General features: G+C 34.7%; 1 protein-coding gene across 1 annotated transcript in view; it reads right to left on the reverse strand.

Moving 5' to 3' along the window:
• DNAH12 (dynein axonemal heavy chain 12) overlaps positions 1-24,644 on the reverse strand; it is a 313,213-nt gene that overhangs the window by 132,536 nt on the left and 156,033 nt on the right. Inside the window, exons 30-42 of the mRNA XM_042780465.1 lie at positions 22,927-23,110; positions 22,649-22,789; positions 18,786-18,869; positions 18,039-18,227; positions 16,506-16,625; positions 14,146-14,334; positions 10,474-10,625; positions 8,312-8,450; positions 6,595-6,761; positions 4,644-4,899; positions 1,565-1,864; positions 807-985; positions 73-265 (exon numbers count right to left, since the gene is read on the reverse strand). Coding sequence (XP_042636399.1) covers positions 73-265; positions 807-985; positions 1,565-1,864; positions 4,644-4,899; positions 6,595-6,761; positions 8,312-8,450; positions 10,474-10,625; positions 14,146-14,334; positions 16,506-16,625; positions 18,039-18,227; positions 18,786-18,869; positions 22,649-22,789; positions 22,927-23,110 — 2,293 coding nt within the window. The remainder of the gene's footprint in view (positions 1-72; positions 266-806; positions 986-1,564; positions 1,865-4,643; positions 4,900-6,594; positions 6,762-8,311; positions 8,451-10,473; positions 10,626-14,145; positions 14,335-16,505; positions 16,626-18,038; positions 18,228-18,785; positions 18,870-22,648; positions 22,790-22,926; positions 23,111-24,644) is intronic.

A 24,644-nucleotide genomic window follows, 5' to 3' on the forward strand; every position in this document is an offset into this window, starting at 1 on the left:
AACAGCTCAACCTTCACATATAAAAGAACGTACTGAGATCTTTTTAGACACTGGGTTTCTTTATAATTTTACCTTCAAATCCTCTCTCCACTCATTCATACCATAACTCTTAGAAATTTCTGGTTGGAAAATCTGCATTTTTGCCATGGATGTAGCCAAGCGAGTTAAAGATTGACGACCACTTCCTCCAAAGCCAACAAGTAAAGCATTTCCACCAGATTGCTTCAGAATTCGACATATTCGTGATAAGTGTTCCAATACATACCTACCATGAAATAACAATCTATTACCCACGACGATATACATGGAATGTATACATAGCTACTGTCTAATATGTTACTCCCCTAGTCTTAAAAAGCTGACGGTAAAAAAGTATGATTTTTTGAAAAGCAATTACTATTGGATCATTTTATGAAAAGGAAAAGTAATTAAAAGCATAAATTCAGGAAATGTATACATAATTTATATAAATAAAATGAGATCTTAACTGCTTGTACTAATAATATAATAGTACTTTTATTAATATATTTCCTTAATTTAATAGGATTCCTACAAGAAAAATAGAAAATGAATTTTATCTACAAAATAAAAAATTTAGGAAAGACATTCTGCCTTGCTAGTAATTAGTGAAATTTCAACTAAAACCACAATGAAATACTTTAGACTAACAAAATCTACAAAGCTTGAAAATCCTAAAGGTACAACTATATTAATTGTATTTTTCTTCATTTCTTTTTGTGTTTTAAATATTTCATAATAAAATGTTACAAATAGCAATTTCAAGCATCAATATCAAACGCAGGTACCTAAAAATGACAAGATTCATTCTTGTTTTGTGAGTTTGATTATATTCATCCAAGCATTGGTCCACGATGTCATAAAACTGATGAATGTCTGGAATTTCAACATAGACTCTGTCATCTCCCTCAAGGTCAGGATTCATGTAGTCACCAAACATGAGATTTCTCAGGTCTTCCTCAGTCACCTATAACATGGAAATCAGCAAATTACAAAACTTAAAACGTTTTCCAAAATAAATTTAAGAAAATGTTATAAAAAATTTTGTATCATCCATGTTATGGGAATAAAGTTACTAAAAGGTTTAATGACCTGATTATCAATTAAATAATTCTTTGAATACTAGGATAGTAAACAATATATTTGCAAAATTAATACCTGAAATTATATTACATCCTCAGAGATTTTTTTTTGAAGTATGAGCTTTTTTCCTATCCTATAAATTTGGTTTTTTTGTCAGAGACAGAAGTCACTATGGGTAAATTGCATTTATTGAGTTGTTACCACGGGAGGTCACCATGTCAAACATTTTATATCCATTATATCACTTAATTCCCTAACATGTATGGTTTTATTATTTAAATAAATTCTGTATTACATAAATAATTTCTTCTGAAGGCAAATTTTCTCAAATAAATATGAATCTATGAAGTATTTTAAAAGAATCTGATCATTAAGTAGCAATAATATTTTATAAAAGGTAAGTTAATTGGTTTGAAGGTTATTGTACTGCTTTGACATTTTTTTAATCATTAAAAATACTTACTGGTGCATTCCCTTTTCTCAAATGTGAAAAGATAGCATCAAATGATTCTTTAAAATGGTCCTTTACAACAGTTTTGGTTAATTTGAATAGCCAGCTTCTATCATCATCGTTAATGAGACGATCATAAAACACTCGGAGAACCTCATGCACAAACAGACGGATCATAGTGTGCTTGTTCTCCACAGCATCTTTTTCAATGAGTAGGCAGCCCCGAATGACACGCGAAAAATCACGCAAGTTGAAAGTATAATGAGATTTGGTGGGAGTGGGCAAGAGATTATCCATTGATTGTTTATATATCTGAATATGAAAAAAGGAACAAAGCAAAAATGAAATGCTTACAATCAGCAAAGCCATATGACAAATTTTATATTATATAAAATATTTTATTTACAATTAGATTATATTGTCATGGAAAATTGTATAGCACCAAGTCTAGCATGACATGTATCTGTTTATTTTTGTTTATAGCACTTAACCAGGCTTTATGAAGCTGAGGGAACTTACATTATCTGATTCTATCCAAGCCCAAGAAGTGACAATACTTTTTATCTCACAGTAATTGTGACTGTTCCATTTAGAAGAAGCAGTTAAAAACTTCAGCAGAAAATGAAATCGTATACAGTCAACCCTCTATATCTTGGGGATCCATATCCACAGATTCAGCCAGATTGAAAATATTTCAGGGGGAGAAAAAGTAAGTGGCTAAGAGGGAGCATAAAGTGCTATTTACACAGCATTTACTTGCATTAGGTAAACTAAACCTAGCAAACAAAAACACGCAACCAATGCCATGGAGTTGGATCCGACTCATAGTGACCCCTCCTTAGGTTCCTGAGGCAGTAGCACTATGGAAATAGATTGTCCAACCTTCCTTCTGAGGAGTGGCTGGTGGGTTTGAACTGCCAGCCTTCTAGTTAGCAGTCAAATGTCTTAGGCACTACACCACCAGAGCTCCCACTAAACATAGAGGTGATTTAAAGTTTATGGGAGGATATGTGTAAGTTAAGGAGCTCTGGTGGCACAGTGCCTAAGGCATTTGAGTGCTTACCAGAAGGTTGGCAGTTCAAACCCACCAGCCACTCTGAGGAAAGAAGACTGGGCAATCTACTTCTGTGAAGATTTACTGCCTCAGATACCCAATGGGGTTTGCTATCAGTCAGAATCGACTTGATGGCAGTGGGTTTGGTTTGGTTTTTTGGTATATGTAGCTTATATGCAAATACTAGGCCATTTTATATAAGGGACTTGAATATCTGCTGGTTTCAGTATCGGTGAGCGTCCTGGAAGCAATCCTCCATGGATACCGAGGGATGACTATAACTCATTCTGAAGTATTCCAAAAGAAGAGGTGAAAGTATCCAATTGCTTCTTGACTACTGTTGACTTCAAAACAAACCAATACATTTTCTCTCTTCCCTTCCCTCTCTTATCTTCTTCACCCTCTTTCCATCTTAATTGGCTATAATATGTAAATGAAGTATATTTTTACTATATGCTGAATTCACCAAATGAAGTTTTATAAATTCCTTATATTATCTTTCATAATGTAACATGAAGGAAAAAAATTAAATTATGTTTTATTTGTATGTATTTTGTGATTCATCCCTCCCCCCAACCTCTACACACAGTGGGTCTATAATGCTTGAAACAAAAAGAAAAAAGGATCCTTTCTGCATCCCACTCTACCTGACCAACTCTACCCTCCCTTCTTTCCAAGAGATGGTTGAAATAAATATATTTTATAAATAGAAGCTTTTCTCTCCATCAGAATAAATACAGTAATCATAATGTACTACTTCTTTGCTCACAGTATCTTTATTATTAACAGTACACATTTTGCACTAAAACAAGGGAGGAAGAACTTTAGAAAAGGAAGATATTCTTGAAAACTGATGGAATGATTCCAAGGGGCTTTTTGTATCCAGAAGTGAACTTCACTTTATCAAGTGTCCAGAAAACTTAGTTCAATGAGATTATCACTGATTTACTTTTAAATGGGAGCTCTGGTGGTGTAGTGCCTAAAGCATTTGACTGCTAACCAGAAGGCTGGCATTCAAACCCACCAGGCACTCCTCGGAAGGAAGACTGGGCAATCTACTTCCGTAGTGATACTGCCTTGGAAACCCAAGGAGGGCTCACTATGAGTTGGAAAACAACTCAACAGCAGTGCATTTTAGTGTTTTATCTTTAAATACATCCCCAACCACCCTATTAAATTAGCAACAAGGCTGGCTCCAGCTTCTGTGCAGAAGCAACCTGAGTAAGTAAGCGTTGTTCTTTGGCCACGCTGATAGTCTTGTTTTCTGTTTTTACCCTTGTATTTCCGTATTTTTCTTTTATTAATTTATTTTCCTTTATTATTTTTTCTTTCACTGACTCTCCTAAGTTATGTGACCTGACTAATAAGTAAGATATTCATAAGCTGGTAAAGTTTTAGTTAGTTTTTTTTTTTGGCTTTTTTTAAATAAACATGACGAAAAGGAAGAGAGGAAAATAAACAGCAGAGCATCTAACAAGGTGCTCCTTGGGGTTCAAATGGTTAAGGACTTGACTATTAACCTAAAGGCTGACTATCTGAAGCCACCCACAGGCTCCTAAGAAGACAGGCCTGGTGATCTGCTTCCCGAAAGGCCAAAACCTTAAAAAGACTGGGAAGTATAGTTGTACTCTGTGCACAGGGCATAGCCAGGGCAATTAACAATAACAACAGGAACCTAATGATTAGGGAACCACCTAAGATGTGGCAGATCATGTTCTGGATGACTCCCTCATAACCACCTTGTGAAATAAGTACTATTTCCTATTTTAGTAACTAAGAAACTGAGCCACTGGAAGGTCAAATTACTTGCTCATGGTCATATAGTTGGGAAATAGCAGTCAGCACTCAATCCCAGTTACACTCCCTAATTTCAAAACCTATGGACATGGTCTTCAAGCCTTCTCAACAGCTTCTGTGCTACTGAAGACCCAAGTAGAGGTCTGAGGGAAATAATGCTTATAAGACAATAATAATAATAAGGAACAAATTAGGGTAATACAAAATGCTAAAACATTTTCTACAGCATCATTTGCTCACCTCCATTGTCCCACTGACAATTTGGTTTCCAATTAAAAAGTACTCTGGAAAAAATTCACGAGTTCTCAGGTAGAATGCTACAACTGATGAGAATATACGGACCATAGTTTCATCACTGAAAGTATTAATAGTGCAGATGTTGAAATGTCTAATAAAACGGGGAGTGACTGGATTTCTTCCACCACCTGGAGGGCCCATAGCTGCAATCAGTTCAATATCAACCAATGTGATTTTACTTGTATCCTTAAGGTCATACCTTGATATACAAAAATTTGAAAATAATCAGTGATAAAGCCAGTAAGATGTAAGGAAATATAGATCTCCCTAGAAACTTAATCTTATTTTATCTTCCTTAAATGAAATAATGCTTGGAGTAGACTTTTTTTTTTCCAAAGCTACACTCTATTTCTCCTTCCTTTCCTTTTGCCCAGATTCTGGGTATCTAGGCTGTCTCTTCCTGTTGCCCTTTCTTTTACTCTTCCTTCCAATCTCATTCTTTACTCTTCCTTACTTCAAATCCAGAAGCTTAGAAGAGTGACCAATCCTTTCTGTTACTTATTAGAGGTTGGGTGACCATATGCCCCATTTTGCCTAGGATAATTCTTATTTGAGCTTGCTGTCCTGGAGTAATTATCAATAATATCATCTTTTCATCTCAGATCTGCCCGCTTTAACAATAAATTATATAGTCACTCTAGTTACAGCAAAGTCCTGTTTTCTTTTCTTCATCTCAAACTTTATCTTCAGAGTCCATAAGGATATCTACATTGTACTTTTGTTACAAAGAAAGGCAATAATAAAGACTCAAAGAAGTTTTAATCAGAAAGAGGTATCTGAGTGGCACAATTTAGTTAGAACCATTCCCAGTGAAAAGGTGACTGTTTCCAATAGGCCATTATTGAAGTTCTTAGGGCGAGAGGGGGTGGAATCTACATAGCCAGTTCTTAATCAAAGATACAATAGGGAAGTATGTAAATATAATTTACTTTTCTGGAAGAAAAAAAAAAAAAAACCCTAATGACAATCAGTGACTAAGTAAATGATGGTAAGATTCATAAAACTAAGTAATATTAAGTACCAATAAAATGACTGAGATAGACAAATATGCACTGATATGGACACGTTTAAGATAAACATTTAAGTGAAAATAAGTTGCAAAACAATTCGTGTAATATGATCCTAGTTTTGTAAAATGTAACATGTATTTATGTAGGAAAAAACCTGGAGGAACAGGGAGCAGTGATCTCCACGACGCAGGATTCCAAGGGCTGGCAATAATAACAAAAGCATATCTCCAAAATGACTTAGCTTCAAATTAATCTACCCTTGCCTTGAGGTAAAAATTATGGTATCAGGGAATAGCAAACTACATTTAAGAGGAGGAAATGACTAATTATTAATCCTAAATAAAAGATACAATTTTTTTTTTTTTTTTGTATTGGAAACGGATTATGTCACCATAGCAGGAGTGCATGGAGCAGAAGGGTAATCTATGAAATGACTGGCAAAACCAAGCCATTCCAAAGACATAGTGGTTCCAATAGTCACAGAAAAAGTAGAGTTAAAAGTGGCAGAAGCACAAGGTGCTGATTATGGTTACTTAGGTTGAGATTATCCACCAATTCTCAGTCCTCGGGGAATGGTACTTTGAAAGATATAATCTATAAATTATTTTCAATAATAGTTGAAAAAAAAGAGAATTTATTATTTGAATAAACACGTTTATGAATTATTCATCCCATTTGCCTAACTCACAACAATAAGAAGAAAAAATGGTATAAAAAATACAGAAAAGTCTTCCAAAGATTTCTCTAGGATAAACTTGAGCAACCATTTTCTTCCCAAAATAGCTTGAAAAAAATGTATTATTTTGCTTTGAGAAACTAAAATATAAAACGAGAGAAAAACATGACTTCGTGATAGCTTATTAAGACTACAATTAAATAGTTACCAATTTCCGCAGTCAAAAAATTGTCGTAATAATTCAATAGGAGGCTGAGCTCCATATTTCTCCAATGCAGGCATATTCATATCATCTATAAAAATTATACATTTCTTTCCCATAGGTGGTCCAAAAACTCCTTTGCGTCTTTTATCCAATCTAGCCATGATAATGTTCTAAAATGTAAAGAAGAGTGGTATACTGATCTATAAATGAATTATGAACTTATTATTTTCATTGCTTTTGTGAAATCAATACTAATAAGAAAGACCTATGCTTAGAATCGATGGGATTTTTATCTATAACAGTTATTATTTACTTAATTTATCAGTGACAGACACAACATAAAAAGCCATACTTAACAGGAAAAATGAAATTAACAGTCTAGTTACGTAAGGAAATAAGACTAAGTAGCACTATATGTGTATTTCTACAGTTATTTATATTTATGTCATATTTAGGGTGATACTAAACTACTGAAATTAATATTCAACATCATTCAAAGACCATTTATTGAAATCTTACTATGTTCTCAGAATTGTTACATTCATATATATATAATGTATATGTGTATTTGCACTTAAATATATAGTGCACATATATTTTTTTAAAAAAACTATTGTTCTCATTGGATATTACAACATAGCTTTTAACTTTAACTTAATATTTTAAAGCAATAATCTCTACAACTTTTAGCAATTTTTTAATAGCTGACATACATTGGGTACTTTTTTGTATTTCTGATGTTTTTAGAGCTCCCTGTAAATTGCACAAATGAATATAGAAATTATTGTTTTCATTCATATAAAGCTCCATAGGAAAGAAGCTCTAAATCTATAAGATTTTTAAGTTAAGAGCATTCTGTAGGCTTAAAACAACAGAAATGAGGTCCACGGACCAGGAGAGAATGGCCAGCTATAAATTTAGGAATGAATGATAAAAGTGGCAATTAAAAAAGGCCTTATACGGTACTTTAACCTTGGCACATTTGGGATGAAGAAGGGAAACACAGTTTCATGGTTTCTGTCACAAAGGCTGGGAGCTCTGGTAGCATAGTGCCTAAGGCACTTGACCGCTAACCAGAAGGCTGGCGGTTCAAACCCACCAGCCACTCCTCAGAAGGAAGTTTGGGCAATCTACTTCCATGGTGATACTGCCTCGGAAACCCAAGGAGAGGTCGCTATGAGTCAGGGCCGACTCGAAGTAATATAACAACAACAACAGTCACAAAGGCTATTCCAAACTAATAGCCCATGGTTTGGAAGATCTTTCACTGACAGAGTTGCAATGAGCAGCAAATGTCCCTACGGACCATGTAGTAGTCTAGAAAGAACTGAAAGTTAGGAACGTGAGCTCTCTCTGGCTCTCGCACTCTCCCCCCCACCCCGTTACTGTCTCCCTTTCTCTCTGTCTGTCTCTGTCTCTGCCTGTCTCTCTCTCTCTCTCTCACACACACACACACACACACACACCCTTCTCAGTTGAAAAAAAATCAACTGTTCCTTCTTGGGGTTAAAAAAAAAAGGTAACAAAACTCAATTCAGTATTAATGCAAAAATTGTCCTCTAAACTGTCATTGACAATTTTAAAACTTGCTTGTAAAGCTTTTTAAGTTATTTAAATTCATAGACAATTTACACAGCTTCTCATTTAATATACAATTTTAAACATATCAAATGAAGAAAAATTAATCATTATAGACCTGTGTTTCTGGTTTTAAACTAACCTGAACCTGATTGGCACTGGTCCTTGCAGAGAAATTAACATAAAAAGGAAAGTACAGGTCCTTTTCCAAGTGATTCATTAGCTTATCCTTCACATACACTGATTTTCCTGTACCCGTCGGACCCACAAAAAGCAGTGGCCTTTATAAAAACAATGAATATATCATTTAAAACAGAAAAAAGTTAGAAAAGTTACAATATCTTTCTACTAAAGGAAATTGGAGTTTGTGGAAAACTTAAATAATGATCAAATCATCTTCATCTAAAAACCTACAATTTTATCTATAATTGTTATTTCATGAAACACCAGTGAAAGTAATAATTGGCACACATTTTTGTTTACTACGGCAGAGGTTTTAATAGTAATAAACTATTATTAGAACAGATGTAACATTGCTATCTGAGGAAAAGAAACAAAAACCCACACACAAAATAATAACATGCATAACTTTTCAGAAAAGGAAGCCAAAATATGTCTCCTCAGAAAAGTGATACATTTGTACTTTTTAGTTAGGGGTACAGACATGGGGGTGACAGTGTAGTACAGAATAAAAGGTAATAACAATAATAGGTTTAGGCTGTTACACAATTATCTTGATAGCATAATGTTTTTATGATAAACAGAATGACAGTGAATTTTAAAGCTAACAATTATGTATTCCTGTTAATAACACTTCAGAATCAAGTCAAAGTTGGTAAGTGAAAATATTCTTATAAAAGCAAGCTCTAAGGAATTCCCCTTTCAGTGCGGCACTCATCCTTGAGTCATCAAAACCAATTTGAAAGGGGAAAAAACAAACCATATGAATTTATGTTCATAGAAACCTGGGGATTCCCAGCTTGAGAAAAGCTGTACTAAAAACAAAATACTATCACTTTGAGTGATAACCACATGATACATAAACACAAAAACAAAGGCTGGCACTGAAATTGAGTAGCAGTATCCAATATAAGGGGTCATGTAAGCGACCCAAATTATGCTAATAACTGATTTTTAAAATTATCATTGAAGTACAAACACAAAATCAAAATTATTTTGGAACTAGGTGGCCCCTGAGAATTTATCTAAGGGTGCCAGTCTAACACTCACCTTATAAAAAGCTATTTAATAAAATAATTTTAATAAACAAAATACTGCTCTTAACTTGGCACCATGGGTCAACTAGAATTCAGGGAATCTGTGAACTTGGATAGCAAAAGGTTCTACCTTTAGTTTCACTATCCTCTAACTAAAATGCAGCCACTGTATTAACAGTATCTGTATCTTTGTCACCAATAGAAATCATAGGTATCATCCTAAACATTCCATTTGTTACAGATATCTCAAAAATATCACTTATGCTATGGCTTCTTTAAAATTATGATAGTCATCCGATTCACTGGTCGAACTTATTATTTAATATGTTAATAAAGAAGCACATATATGACTTCTATAGCCCAAATTTGTTCAATATTTTAATAAATATATTATAATATAAACTGTTTCCTTTATAATCCTATTATTGTATTTACTCATTTAAAAGCATTATTCTGACAAAGTATTCATGGTACAAAAGCACTCCTGTACTAGGAATTCTCCAGAATTGCCACCTGCTTTCTGTTGCCTAAGAAAGTGTTTAATATTAGCATCTAAATGAAGAAATGCAATTATAGGTCCAAAACTGGGATAACTTCTTATAAATCATTTTTCCTGTATGTTTTAAAATTAAACAAGATAAAATTATCACAAAATTCAGTCAGAAACATGTTTTTTCTCAAAAACAAATAAACTCTGACATTCATTCATATTACGTAAATTTGTCTAGTTTGACTAGTAGTAATGATACATTTATACCTACTATTTTAAGGAAACTTAACTACAAAAATGTTTGGAAAATTGGTATTGATATGGTACAGTCTAAGCTTTTGATCATTTTTATGTACTCCTTTTGATGTACTCTTGATATCTGAGTTTTTCATGTTCATCTTGAGTTGTGGAATCCAAACTGGATAGACAGACATATTTGAAAAATAATGGGAGAATGTGCATCACAGTTAGTCTAATATTTCAGAAGTACACTAAACCTTTGAGTAGAAGACCTAATATTCCAACTAAAAACTGCCATGGTCCTGTAAGAATGGCACTGTTAAATTTAGAATAAGTATTTATAGTAGAATTCCTTACTTTGCATAGGTAATGCTCAAATCCATTAGAAATGTATATCTAATTGTGTCTATCGTAGGGACTATGATATCTTGAATCTTGGTATATTTATCTCCTAAATTAGTACTTTTAATTAGTTCATTCCAATGGAGCCAGCGACCTCGGTTTTTCAACTACAAAAGAACATAGTTTTTAAAATGTTATAATCATGCAATCATTATATCTGAAAGGTTCTTTTCAACACCTACTTTGTTATCCAATTTGCTTTTAAAAACTTTATTCTTTACTTCTTTTTAATTATGAAATATTGGATTCATATAAAAGAAGATGTATAACATTTTTAAGTCATAAAGCAGATCAATAAAATAAGGTCCCATGAATCCATTATCTAATTTAAGAAATACACATTTTTCTTTAAATTAATTTTTATAACAATAACCTTAATGAAAATTAGTTATCACAAATTCAACACATATCTAGAAATTTATATAATTTTGCTGTTATGTTCTATTCACACACTAATCTTCCAAAATGCTACAAGATGTCATTCTGCATATAACAAGTTTTATTTGAAAGCCACTCTGATTTAGCTATTCATAAGGTTTTCACTCGTCAATTCTTTCAGAAGTGGATGGCCCCTTCCTTCTTCTGAGTCTGTCTTAGTCTGGAAGCTCTGGTGAAACATGTCCACCATGGGTGACCGTACCAGTATTTGAAATACCAGTGGCATAGCCTCCAGCCTCACAACAACACACAAGCTACCATATTACAACAAACTCATAGAATGTGGAAATTATCAAATAATATCATTAACATCGATGCAAGAAAAATATCATTCTGAAGATAATTCAAAAACAGGTCAGCAGTTACTGACAAGAGAACTGCCAGAAATGCAAACTAGATTCAGAAGAGGATGAGGAACGAGAGATACTATTGCTGATGTCAGATGGATCTTGGCTGAAAGCAAAGAATACCAGAAAGATGTTATAATACTTGGAGCTGTGTGTCAACTTGGCCGGACCACAATTCTGTGTGGTTTGAACTGTTGTGGTGTGTTTGTTCCCATGATGGGATCAGATGACTATGTTCTGAGTGGCCAATCTGTTGAAAGGGAGTTTCCCTAGGGGTGTGGCCTGCTTCCAGTAGATCCAAGGACATCCTGGGAAGAGAGACATTCTTCTGTGGATCGGGATTCTGTTGTGCTGCCTGGAGTGAACAGTCCACCATTCAGCCTGGAGATCTTGGATTCGTCATTCGTTGGAGTCAACAGCCAGTGTACTGCCTGCCAGCATTGAGCTCCTCAGCCCCTGTGGTTGCAAGAGCCAGGAAAAGCCTCCAGCTTGAGGTTTGAGCCAGGAACTTTGGGTTTGCCAGCTTCTATAAGTGTGTGAGCTATTTTCCTAAGACAAATTTCTATATATATATATACATATATATAAGCTTTACTATTTTTTATTACTCTAGAGAACCCACTCTAACACAGTTTACTTGTGTTTTATTGACTATGCAAAAGCATTTGATTGTGTGGATCATAACAAATTATGGATAACACTTAGAAGAATGGGAATTCCAGAACACTTAATTGTGCTCATGAGGAACCCATACATAGACCAGGAGGCTGCTGTCCGAATAGAACAAGGGGATACTGCATGGTTTAAAATCAAGAAGGGAATGTGTCAGGGTTATATTTTTTCACCATACTTATTCAATCTGTATGCTGAGCAAATAATCTGAGAAGCTGGATTATATGAGGAAGAGCATGGCATCAGGATTGAAGGAAGATTCATTAACAACCTGCAATACACAGATGACACAACCTTGTTTGCTGAAACTGAAGATGACTCGAAGCACTTACTAAAGAAGATTAAAGACTACAGTCTGCAGTATGAATGATGTATTGCAGTGGGCAAATCTGCTGCAAAAGACCTATTTCAAGAGCTGAAGAGCAAAGATGTCACTTTAAAGACTAAGGTAAGCCTAACCCAATCCATGGTATTTTCAATTGCCTTATATGGATGTAAAAGATGGACAATGAATAAGGAAGACTGAAGAAGACTTGATGCTTTTGAGTTGTGGTGTTGGCAAAGAATATTGAAAGCACCATGGACTGCCAGAAGAACTAACAAATCTAACCTGGAAAAAGTGCAGCTGGAATGCTCCTTGGAAGCAAGAATAACCAGACTTCATCTCATCTCCTTTGGTCATGTTGTCAGAAGGGACCATTCCATGGAGAAGGGTATCATGCTTGGTAAAGCATAGTGTCAATGAAAAAGGGGAAGCCCTCAATGAGATGGATTGACACAGTAGCTGCAATGATGGGCTCAAGTATAGCAAGAATTGTGAGGCTGGCACAGGACTGGGCAGTGCTTCGTTATGTTGTACACAGGGTCACTGAGTTGGAGCTGACTTGACGGCACCTAACAACAACAACTGATGTAGCTAGAGCTATAATTTGCCAGTCTCTGGCTTTAAAATTTTTCATATTTTAAACTAAATAGGCAATATTCAAAATAAAAGCAAAGTATCACATGAATTCACTATAGTTTGTTCTTTTAAAGTAATTCTTTTTGGTATTTTGATCCAGGCTGCTATTCAGCTAAGACATATTGGCATGACTATACTAGTTGTTATAATATTGAAACTCTTCTGAACCAGTGGTTAAATAGCTGCTGATACTTTGAGTGCCTCTCTTTCTCCCTATTAATCTATGCTCCCCTCCCCAGGTATTTAGGCCTCTCCTTGAAGATCCCCAGACAGCCTCCCACTATCAAGCAACAAGAGGGTGAATACCTGGCAAAGAAGAGCATGTCTAGGACCCTACTGAATGTTATGGCTGCCATATAAGAATCTTCCCATTTTCTAGAAAATTGAATATGTATGTGTCTGGTGGTGTTGATTTTGTAAGTTTGAGTGACTGTTTCTTTAGCAACTCATACTCTTTTTTGAAGTTTTAGCTTTTATATGGACCTATTATATATGGACCTATTTTGGAGTCAAAAGTTCTACAAGGTTAAGAAAAGCAGCATTCCTCATTTCCATTTTCCCCTCCCCAATGATAACCATTTTTACCTTCTCAAGTTGACTATGTTGGTATCTACCTCCAATTCTTAATGAATATGCTTGTATTACTACCTCCTGAGTTTTCGGTTTTAGAGAATACTCATTTCCCACTATGACTAATTAAGATGAAATTCTCTTCTTACTCATATAATTTTAATAGCATGGTTTGGGGAAAAGAGTCTTATACTGGCACTTTGAAGAGCTGGGTTCAGGTTCTGGCTCTGCTAGACATTCACATTTCTACATTTGTTTCTTTATCTGTAAAACTTGAGATTTAGGTAAAAATTATTACTAAAAAGCCTTTCCAGATACTATGATTCTTGAAGTAAAATTTACATGAATCAAACAATTATTCAATCATTTGCAGTTTTAAAAAAATATTCTGTGAATTGTTTTATAAAATGGAGAGAATAAATTTAAATCTTAAACTATAAAATAGTCTGAAAGTCACACCCATGAAAAATATATATTTAGTATAGATATGCTTATCTATACTTCTCACCAGTTATAGGAGGAGAAATTAAAGAAAGGGGACTAAAAAGCTCACCAGATGAGTCAGAATCACTCTAAGACAGGAGCCCAGGAGATATGTCTGCTGATCCAAGTCTTTGTGCTTTGAATTTTATGTCATACCTCATATGTGTAGTCGTAGACCAGGCCTTTTTCATCAAAGTAGCATTCCCATTTACCCACAGATTGTGGCACTGGGTGTTCTTCATCTTTTCCCAGGATGACTAGTCTTATGAAAGCATCAAAAACAAGGCGGCCATCCGTATCACAACTTCCCCCAACAGACCAAATCAAGGAGAACATAAAGCAAGCCTGTGTTGTAAAGAAAAGAAGAAGAAAAATTTAATTTAATTTAAAGTAATTATGTTAAGGCCTAATCAACCTACTTGGAAATTTATAAATAAAGCAGGATGGAGCACACAGCTAATTCACATAAAGAGTCATTTCTCTGGCAATGTGTATCACAATTTAAAATGCCCATACCAAATACTTAGGAATTTCTCTTCTAGAAGTTTATCCTCAAAAATATTCTCACCTGTGAAAATGATATATGTAGAAGATATCTTGTAATAGCAAAAATCAGAAGCAATCCAAATATTCTTCAATAGAGGACTGCTTAATTGTACTATAAGGAGCTCCAGTTGTGCAGAAGTTAAAGCATTCAGCTGCTGGCCAAAAGGTCAGCGGTTAGAACCTACCAGCCACTGCTTGGGAGAAAGATGAGGCAGTCTGCTTCCATAGATTTACACCCTATGGGGAGTTCTTCTCTGTTCTATAGAGTCATTAAGAATTGAAATGGACTCTATGGCAGTGGGTTTAACTGGATTATGATACATACATTGGAATACATGCAGCTGTTAAAAAAAAAAGGTAACTCTACAAGTACTGATATGGAGCAATCTTCAAAATACATTACAAATTATAAAAAGATACAAAGCAGTATATATAGTATGCAAATACAGGTGTAAAAATATATATACATACAAAAGAGTATATTCTCGGGTATTAATAAACTACTTCTAGAAAACTAAATAAGGCACTGATAATAGTGGTTGCCTCAAGAGGGGTAACTGGGTGGCTGAGGGACTGGGATGGATGGAAAATCTACTTTTGCTTTTTAATTCTTTGATTTTTACTTTTTGATTTTTACCTTATCCAGTCAAAAACTAAATCTATCAAATATATTTTAAAAGAGAAATTTCTCAATCAAGTGTCAATCTATGTAAGTCTCTCAAAATGATTCTGAAACACAGCAAAAATGCTTGGAGTTTAAATATAACAACAAAGTGAAGCTGTTCAGGAAACATATGAATCAAAAGTTATGTAAACAAAAAAACCAAATCTGCTGCTGTCGGGTTGGTTCCGGCTCATAGTGACCCTACAGAGCAGAATAGAACTGCCCTAAAGGATTTCCAAGGCTGTAACAGTTACAGAAGCAGATGGCCACATTTTTCTTCTGTGCAGTGGCTGGTGGATTCAAAGCGCTGACCTTTCAGTTGGCAGGCAAGCACTTAACCATGGCACCACCAGGTCTCCTTGAAGGTTGTGTAGGTGAACTAATAATAACTAATAATACCTTTTATTTAATAAAAAGGTAATATGTCTGTTCGGTTTCTTTTAAAATCTAGGGATATAAGGGTGAAAAAGGAAGAGGAAAGATGGTATGGTTGGCAGGAAACTCTGGAATATGAGCTGTCTAGGGCAGTAGATTTTCTGTGTCAGCACAGTGAAGAAAAAGCAATGGGAGAGAGTAGATGAGAAGATAATCTGAATAGGGGTGAGATGTCAAAGAACTTAAAAATAAGGGAGTGGATAGAAAAGTAGCATAAACTAGGGAAGGAAACAAAAAACCTCTTTTCTTTGATTTGTCTTTGAAAATGTCTGCTCACCTACTGCCATGTTTTCTGGCTTTCTCTAACTTCCAGGTATTAGCTAACCGTGACTACTGACTTCTCCCTATGTCCTTCGTGGATTCTGTGTACAACAAACAGTCCATCTAGCTGGTTGAATGCTTACTTCTGGTCCTTCATAGCCAACTTGTTATTCCCCATACCCTGGCTTAACATTAAGATGAAGCCAACTCATACTAAGTCCTTATTGGCTTAATATAAGCTCACCTTCTTAAGCATTTACCAAATTATGACCTTTTATAAATAATAGGGTAATTTTGATTCGTTCTATTTTACTTTCTTTAAAGTATTTTTTAATATCAGAGTATCAAACCAAAAAACCAGACCCACTGCCATCAACTCAATTCTGAACTGCCAACCTTCTGGTTAGCAGTCAAATGCCTTAGGCATTGTACCACCAGAGCTCCTACCAGAGTGCCAGGACAACTATGATGTCTTCAACTATTCTTTTGGTGCTCAGAAAAAAACAGCTGTTGTTTGTAAGATCTTGTAATGTCTTTCTCAATATAAGTATCACTTGCCAAATGCATATTTTACTGTGTAATTAAAAACCACGTTAAATATAAAACCAACCATAATCCAAATACGAATGTGCTTGCTGGTAGGTTCATTTTCTACCACAGGGCAGAGTAGTACTTCAAAGAGGCGTGTGAGAGAGACAACCACATTACTGTCACTCGTAGGAATCAGTTCCTGCAAAGTAAAAAAAAGAATAAGATACTTTCCTTAACTTTCATATTATTTGGAAAATAAAAGAATTAAATACTTCATTTTATAAAACTGGTAAGAAGCATACATGGTTTTCATAAGATCTTTCTAATAGTGAAAGAATTTAAATTATAGGCATAATAAAATGATTTACAAACAGTATCTGTCAAATATTTAGCATATTATATAACTGTACACAACATATTCTTATTAAAAACTCCTTGAAAAATGAAAACTAGCTATTATAAGAGAATAAACAACACGGAAATGAAATCTCTAATAGCCATTCATTCATTTATTTATTCAACAAACATTTATAATAAAGATACTATACCTATATTCCAAGGTAGGGAATATAAAAGACACAATCTCTGAGAGAGAATGATATTGAAATTAAATAGACAAAAATAATTTGGCATAATAATGATATGGCAGAGGAATCCCAGTGTGAAGTAGGAAGAGTCTACCATGGTACTTTGGATAAACAATTAGCCTAGACTCAGAGAGGGAGAAGGGGAGAAATAATCAAGGTTTCCCAGAGAAAGTCACAGCTAAGGTGAATTTGGAAAAAAAAAAAAAAAATGTGAGTGAAGAAGGGAAAGATGGTTAAGGCAAGAGAAGCTACATATTTAAATAAAAATATGTAGTGAGTTGAATAGTGATTCTCAAAAAGATATGTCCAAGTCCTAGTACTTAGAACCTGTATACGTGACTTTATCTGGAAAAGGGTCTTGAGAGATACAGTTATCAGAGACAGTCTTGAATAACGTGAGTAGGCCCTAATCCATTGAAAAATGTCCTTATAGGAGACACATAATGGAGAGACACACAGAGAAGGCCATATAAAGATGGAGGCAGAGATGGGAATTATGTGGCCGTATTCCCAGGAACACCTGGAGCCACCAGCAGCTGGAAGAGGCAGAAAGTGTTCTCTCCTAGAGCCTTAAGAGGGAGCTCAGCCCTGCCAACATCCTGACTTAGAACTTCTGGCCTCCAGAACGGTGAGAGAATAAATTTCTGTTATTTTATGACACCAGGTTTGAGGTAATTTGTTACCACAGCCCTAGGAAATTAATAGAATATGTAAAGTTTTCTCATAAAATATTAAATATACAATTGATTTTTTTAAAGGCATGTATTTAAAGTACTTTTAAAATATAGAAAATAATTGGCATTTTTCAAACTTCACTTACTATGGTTTTGTCCAAAGAACTTAGCTAGAATAAATTTTACCTCAGGGTTATTTCACTGTAATTGGATCAATATAAAACCAAAGGTGAATAGAAATGTATAAGGAGAAACTAATATTAGTTATTTACCATAACATTATGACTTACAACTTAGTAAGTTGAATATAAACTAAAGAAACTTGAGTGGGTCAGGAAACTATAGGATTACCTTGCATTTTTTTTTACGAAGTCTTAAAGAGGGCGGTATTAACCAATCAAAAAGTCCTTGGAGAAGAGCTTGATATTCTGGCTCATGTAGAGGTCCTTTCAAGGAATTCAACCAAGAAGACACAAGTGGTTCCCACCCTAATTGTGAGGGTTCCAAATAAATCATGCCACAGCGGCTGACCGTGGCAGGCTAGAGAAAAAAGACGTTTCATTTTTCCAATGTTGCTTTCATACCAGTGGTACCTGATAACTATGTACTACTTTTTGGCATTACGTACAAGGATCCTGGGCATAATCAGACTCCTCTACCTCTACAGGCTCACCTGGAGGCTTCATATACACTAGACATTCCCCATTTAGAAAACCATTTGCTGTTCAATTCCCTAGACCTGTCATGATGTCATGGCTTCATGTCTTTACATATCATTTTGTCATGGTTAGAATGTGCTGCCTCAAACAGTCTCCTTGGAGAAGACTACACCCCCCTCAAAATCAGATGAAACACTCAACACCCTCCATGTTCTTTCTGTACACACTACCCACTTGGGTGCTTATTCCCTGTAGCTCTCTATTGGGATTATTTATTAGCATGATTCTCATTCTTTCTAAATGAACTTATACTGTGCCTTACTCAGCTTTGTACTCCCAGTGCCTAACCCAGGGTCTAACAAATAATAAAAAATATAAACGAATGAGTGAATGAATGGACAAATTTAAAAACCACTGTTGTATTTAATCATAAACTTACTGATGCTTGAGAGAGGTCCATTGTTTCAAAGATGAGGCTCATTTGAGGAGACATTTGAATGATTTCTCCACTCATAAGGCAAAGCTGAAGGAAATTATTTTGTAAACATTTATTTTTAAAATACTTTAAACTTCTTAGATAAAACTTAATTCTACTTATAAAGTATCTCCTGTGGTATAATGGAATATGTATTCAAAAGAAAGCTAGAAGATCTATCTAGATCTAGTTCTGCCAATGATTTACTAGGTAAGAAAATACATAACATCTGAGTTCCAGTCTCTTTGTCTTTAAAACTGGGATACTTTGTCTCTCAGAATGGGGGGTGGGGGGTGGGGTGGGAGGTGGGGCGGTGGAGGTTGGAATATATGGCAAAATCCAAAAACTGTAAAATGCTACATAAATGTCAGTTCTTACTATTAATAAAATTATATAAAGTACTCCTGATTTTATAAAGTTGTCATAGGGTCTTTTCAAAAATTAGTAATAAATAGAAAAGAGACAATAGTATAATGAACACTCATATACTCAGCACCTAGATTTAAACAATGTTAGCATGTTTCCATAATTGCTTCATTTTTTTGCTGTTGTTTGTGTTTTAAAGAACACTACAGATATCAAAGCATTTCATGTCTTAATATGTCAGTATTCATCTCTAAAAGAGAAGAACATTTTCTAGGTAGCCACAATAACATAACCACTTCTAACAAAATTAATAATAATTCTTTAATATCATCTAATACTCACCCAATAGGAGCTCTGCTGGCAGCAGTTAAAGCACTGGGCTGATAACCAAAAGTTCAGAGGTTCAAATCCACCAGCTGCTCCATAAGACCAACCATGAGGCAGTTTGCTTCCGTACAGATTCATAGCCTTGAAACTGTATGGGGCAGTTCTACTCTGTTCTAAAGGGTCACTATGAATTGGAATTGACTCAAAAGCAGGGGTGTTTAATTTTCAGTCAATATTCGTATTTCCTCAGCTGAGTCAGAAATGTCTTTTCAACTGATTTATTCAAACCAAAATTCAATCAAGGGTCATGCCTTGTTCTCGTTATGTCTTCTTTGTCTCTTTTAATCTAAAACAATTCCTCTTTGATCAAATATGCTGAAATCTTAATTTATCAATTGCTTCTCTTCTCTCAAATTCCAATATTCTCCACTATTATTAAAGCCATCCTATCTTCTCAAATTCCTTGGCCTATACCTTTAGAATTACTAACTTTTAATAATATTAATAAAAATTATTAATGGTTGAAATTCCAAATTGATTTAATCAATAGGTCTTTTAAATTCTTTCTCTGTATTATTTTTCAGTTTTTCCTCTCTCTTTCTACAATCATTATTCTGGTCTCAGTTTTGCTCCTGTCAATTATATGTTAATAATGAAGCATTTAACATTTTCAGATCTCAGTTTCTTAGCTGTAAAAATGAAGGAAAGGTCTAGATCTGCACTGTCCAATATGGTGGCCATTAGCCATATGTGGCTATTTATATTTCATTTGAATTAATTAAAATTAAATGAAATTTACATCTCAGTTCTGCGATTACACTAGCCACATTTCAAATAAGCAACAGCCACATATGACAAGTGGCTATCTTATTGGACAGCACAAATCCTCCCATCATTACAGAAAGTTCAACTGAACAGTGCTGGTCTAGAGCACTTATAACCTTTTACCAGATTATTTCAGCAAACACTCTCCTACTCGTCAAAAATTTGGAAGGTGGAGTTACCATTCTCCTTACTCCCCCATGCTGCTTCCCAACTGCTTCAACTTCATCCTCATGTACAATCCTTGTTTTTTAATAACCCTCACTTATTGCTGTCACACACCAGCACCGAAGCATTCTCCATATTAGCTAAATCCTTCAGCACTCGGCTTAATCTCTTTCTCTGTACTCCCAAATCTACCTTGATGCAGTGTTCATGAGGATGAGCATCTTAACAATGCAGCCCTTCAGATCACTGACTATTTTGTCTTCAGTTATTTTCCCCTACTTCACTCCAGCCATCCACTTTACACACCTAGGACTACCCCTCCTGAAACACTACACAATTCTGAAATGTTAAATTCAAGTATCTCACTCTCTGCCTGCAGCCTCTAGGGATCTCTCCAGTTCTCTCACTCCGTGATTTCTACTAAACTTGCTCTTCATTTTCATAGGGACTTCCACTGCTTTTTCCACTTCCTTCACGAGGCAGCTTCTGTTCCTGGTCCAGCACTTCTATTATTCTTGTGCAATACCTTTCAAGTTTTTCGGTATTCTTAGTCTAGCAAGTTTACCCACACCCACAACCCAACTGCTTGTACTGGCAGAGAGAATCTCATAAAGGCAAACTTTGGTAATACTAATAATTTACGGTCTTCAGCTCATTCAGGTTCTCAGTGCTAACCACATACATCCTTCTATTTTCCTAGGCACTTCTCTTTCCCATTTCCCATAATGGCTAATTTAAATCTCCTCATTTCGCCTCAAATCCGGGCTTACTGCTTCGTAGAGAAAAATAAAAGTCATCAAAATGGTCTGCCTTTTAATTTCTTCCATTAAGTCCATACATTCACCAATATCTATACCCATACTTTCATACTTTCTTCTCATCCAAAATATGAGACAATTCTTCCACTTGGCTCTGAATCCTTAGATTTAATCCATTCTACTTATTAACTCCTCTCTTCTGAATCATCACTGCTTCTTGTCTAATTTGCCCTCTCATCTCAATCAACACTGCTGAAAGAAATGACCAACCAGCTATGTAAAAGTGCTAGAGTCTATATTTGCATGTTGATTAAATTGTTTCTTTAGTAAATAGTTATTTCATGTAAATATGAAAATAAATAATGATACTGTTCATAGAGTATAATACTAATATAAGCATAAAACAGAATTAACTGGAACTACAATAACATGAATATCACAAATATTATATTGACCAAAAGTAGCCAGACACTGAAGAGTATGATGACATGTACAAGAAGTTCAAGAAATGACCAAACTAACTGACCACAGCAAGTCAGAATAGTGATTACCTCTTGTGGAGGGGATACAGACTGATATGAGACATGTGGGAACTTTGTAGGGTGCAGGAAACTTTGTGCATGTTTATTTGGGTGGTGGTTATGTGAGCGTATACATATGTAAAAAAAAATACAGAGAATTTACACTTAAATTCAGTATACTTGTTATATTTTACTATATGTATGCTTAGAAGCTCTGGTGATGTGGTGGTTAAGGCATTTGGCTGCTAACCAAAAGGTCAATGGTCTAACCCACCAACCACTCTGTGGAAGAAAGATGAGGCAGTCTGCTTCTGTAAATATTTACAGCCTTGGAAACACAATGGGGGGTTGTTATGAGTTGGAATCGATTCGATGGCAGTGAGTTTGGAGGGTTTTTTTTTTGAGTATGCATGCTATCACTCAGAATAGATATTAGAAGATTTCCATTTTCTAGCTCATTTGTGTATCTTACAGATCCTAAGAAAATACTACATAAAAGCAGTGAAGCAAGCATTCAGTGCTTTCAAAAAGCAATGAGGGTTTTTTATTTTCTCCTAAGATATTATTTTCAAGTTTTGTAAGAAACCCTATGACTGGAGTCACTTAATAACTTAATTATCTATTAGATTACTATGTCTTGTGCTAAAACAGGAGCTCTAATACAATATAGTTTCATTCAATGAAAAGAAATTAAGCAAAGGTATTACTACAGCATAGCGCCCACTGAAATATAAACTATTTATAAAACTACCCAACTTGCTACATCTTGTATTTTAAATATATAGTCCTAGTTGATTAGCTGTTGAACACATAACATTGCTTAAACATTCCAACATTTGCTTTGCTTTTAATCATGATTATTTACCTTTTTATTATCATCTAATACTGTATTCATGCTCTCGATCCACAAGGTGTCAATGGGACCATCAAATACCACCCACTTCCGGTCAGGCGTTTCTGATAAGGCAAATTCTCTAAAAGTGTTAGCCACAATACCATCAGTCCACTAAGAAGAAAAAAGGAAGAGTTGGGAAGTTTCCTTTATAAAACTGACTTTAGCACTGAAAATATGAAAACACTTCAAATTTCTTGGTTTAATGTGTACTGTAAATAAAGGCTAAGAATGCTTAAATTGTAGATTACCTCATGAGACACTGGATCAAACTGTCCAAAAAGTTGGCCCATAGTAATGGATTTGGGATTTACAGTCCTATATATAACCTTTTCTTCCTCTCCATAGTTTCGTTCATTCATGAGACTTAGAGTATCAGCCAGCATATGCAGAACTTTAGTCTTAGCAGCAAAAGGCTCTCCTACTAGCATAAAACTATTAGTGAAAAAGAGTAATTACACAGTAAGATTCTGTAAAAAATTATTTGCCATATATACTTTTACCTTATAATAATTACTATTCATAATTTTTAAAATTATATAAACTTTTCTCAGATGCAAGGAAAATAGATTCTAAACTGGTTGATCTCTAAATTAAATTGTCCACATTATCATTAACTACAAAAGGGAATATAATAAAAAGTCTCCAAATGACAATAAAATCTTAGTATCTGTATACTCTTAAAATTAAAAAAAGAAAAAAAAAAAAACAGAGTTGAGACTTCCTAAGGAGAGGAGTGGAAAGGATTCCTTTTCCCAAAGTCTTCACTTGCTCTTTGCCAAATATTTCTGGTGTTCCATCCTCCGGCACACAGCAGAGTTCCTCCTGGCTTACTTGTGGAGAAACTATGCGATTAACTCCAACCAATGAACAATAAGCACAGTGAGTATTACTTCTTAGCACAGATAGTTCCTATTTAACTAAAGACCTCCATTAGAATAACAGACTAAGGAAACACTGTAATGTGCATGAAAAGAGATCTTTAATGATGCTGCTCCTTTTTTTTTTTTTTAACATTCCTCCATTCCCTCTGTTCCTATCCGCTGGTAACCACTACTCTTCTTACATCTCGATGGATTTACCTATTCTAGATATTTCATATAAGTGGGATCATACAATATTTGTCCTTTTGTATCTGGCTTATTTTACTCAGCAAAATATTTTCAAGGTTGATCCATGTAGTGGAATGTATCAGAACTTTATTTCTCTTAATAGCTGAATATGACTCCATTGCATTTACCACATTTTGTCTATCCATTCATCTGCTAATAATACAAGTTATTTTCATCTTTTGGCCATTGTGAATAATGCTGTAAAGAACATTGGTGTGCATGTGTCTTTTAAGTATATGAGTGGGAATAGTAGGCCATATAGTAAGTCCATGTTCAACTTTTTGAAGAACCTCCAAACAATATTTCCACAGGGACTGCACCATTTTACATCCCCATTAGCAATGTGAGAGTTTTTCATTTTCTCCACATTCTCATCAATATTTACTATTTTCTATCTTTTTAAAAAGCTATCTTATTCGGGGTGAAGTGGTATCTCATTGTGGTTTTGATTTGCATTTCGCTAAATGATGTTGAGTGTCTTTATATTTGAGTGTTGGCCACTGGTATATCTTCTTTGGTGAAGTATCTATTCAAGCCCTTGGCTCATTTTTTATTGCTGAGTAGTAAAAGTTATTGATATATTCTGGATATTGAACTCTTATCTGATATATAGTTTCCAAATATTTTCTCCCATTCTCTAGGTTGTATTTTCACTCAGTTGTTAATATCCTCAATGTACAAAAGTTTTCAATTTTGATGAAGTCCAGTTTACCAACTTTCTCTTGTTGCTCATGCTTCTGTTGTCATAAATAAGAATTCATTGCCTAACAAAGTCTTGAAGCTGTACCCCTATATTTCCTTTCAAGCATTTTATGGTTTTAGCTCTTACTTTTAGGTCATTGATCCATCTGGAATTA

This window comes from Orycteropus afer, unplaced genomic scaffold (assembly GCF_000298275.1).
Source record: "Orycteropus afer afer isolate SDZICR_OR568_19922 unplaced genomic scaffold, OryAfe1.0 scaffold00041, whole genome shotgun sequence".
NCBI lineage: Eukaryota > Metazoa > Chordata > Mammalia > Tubulidentata > Orycteropodidae > Orycteropus > Orycteropus afer.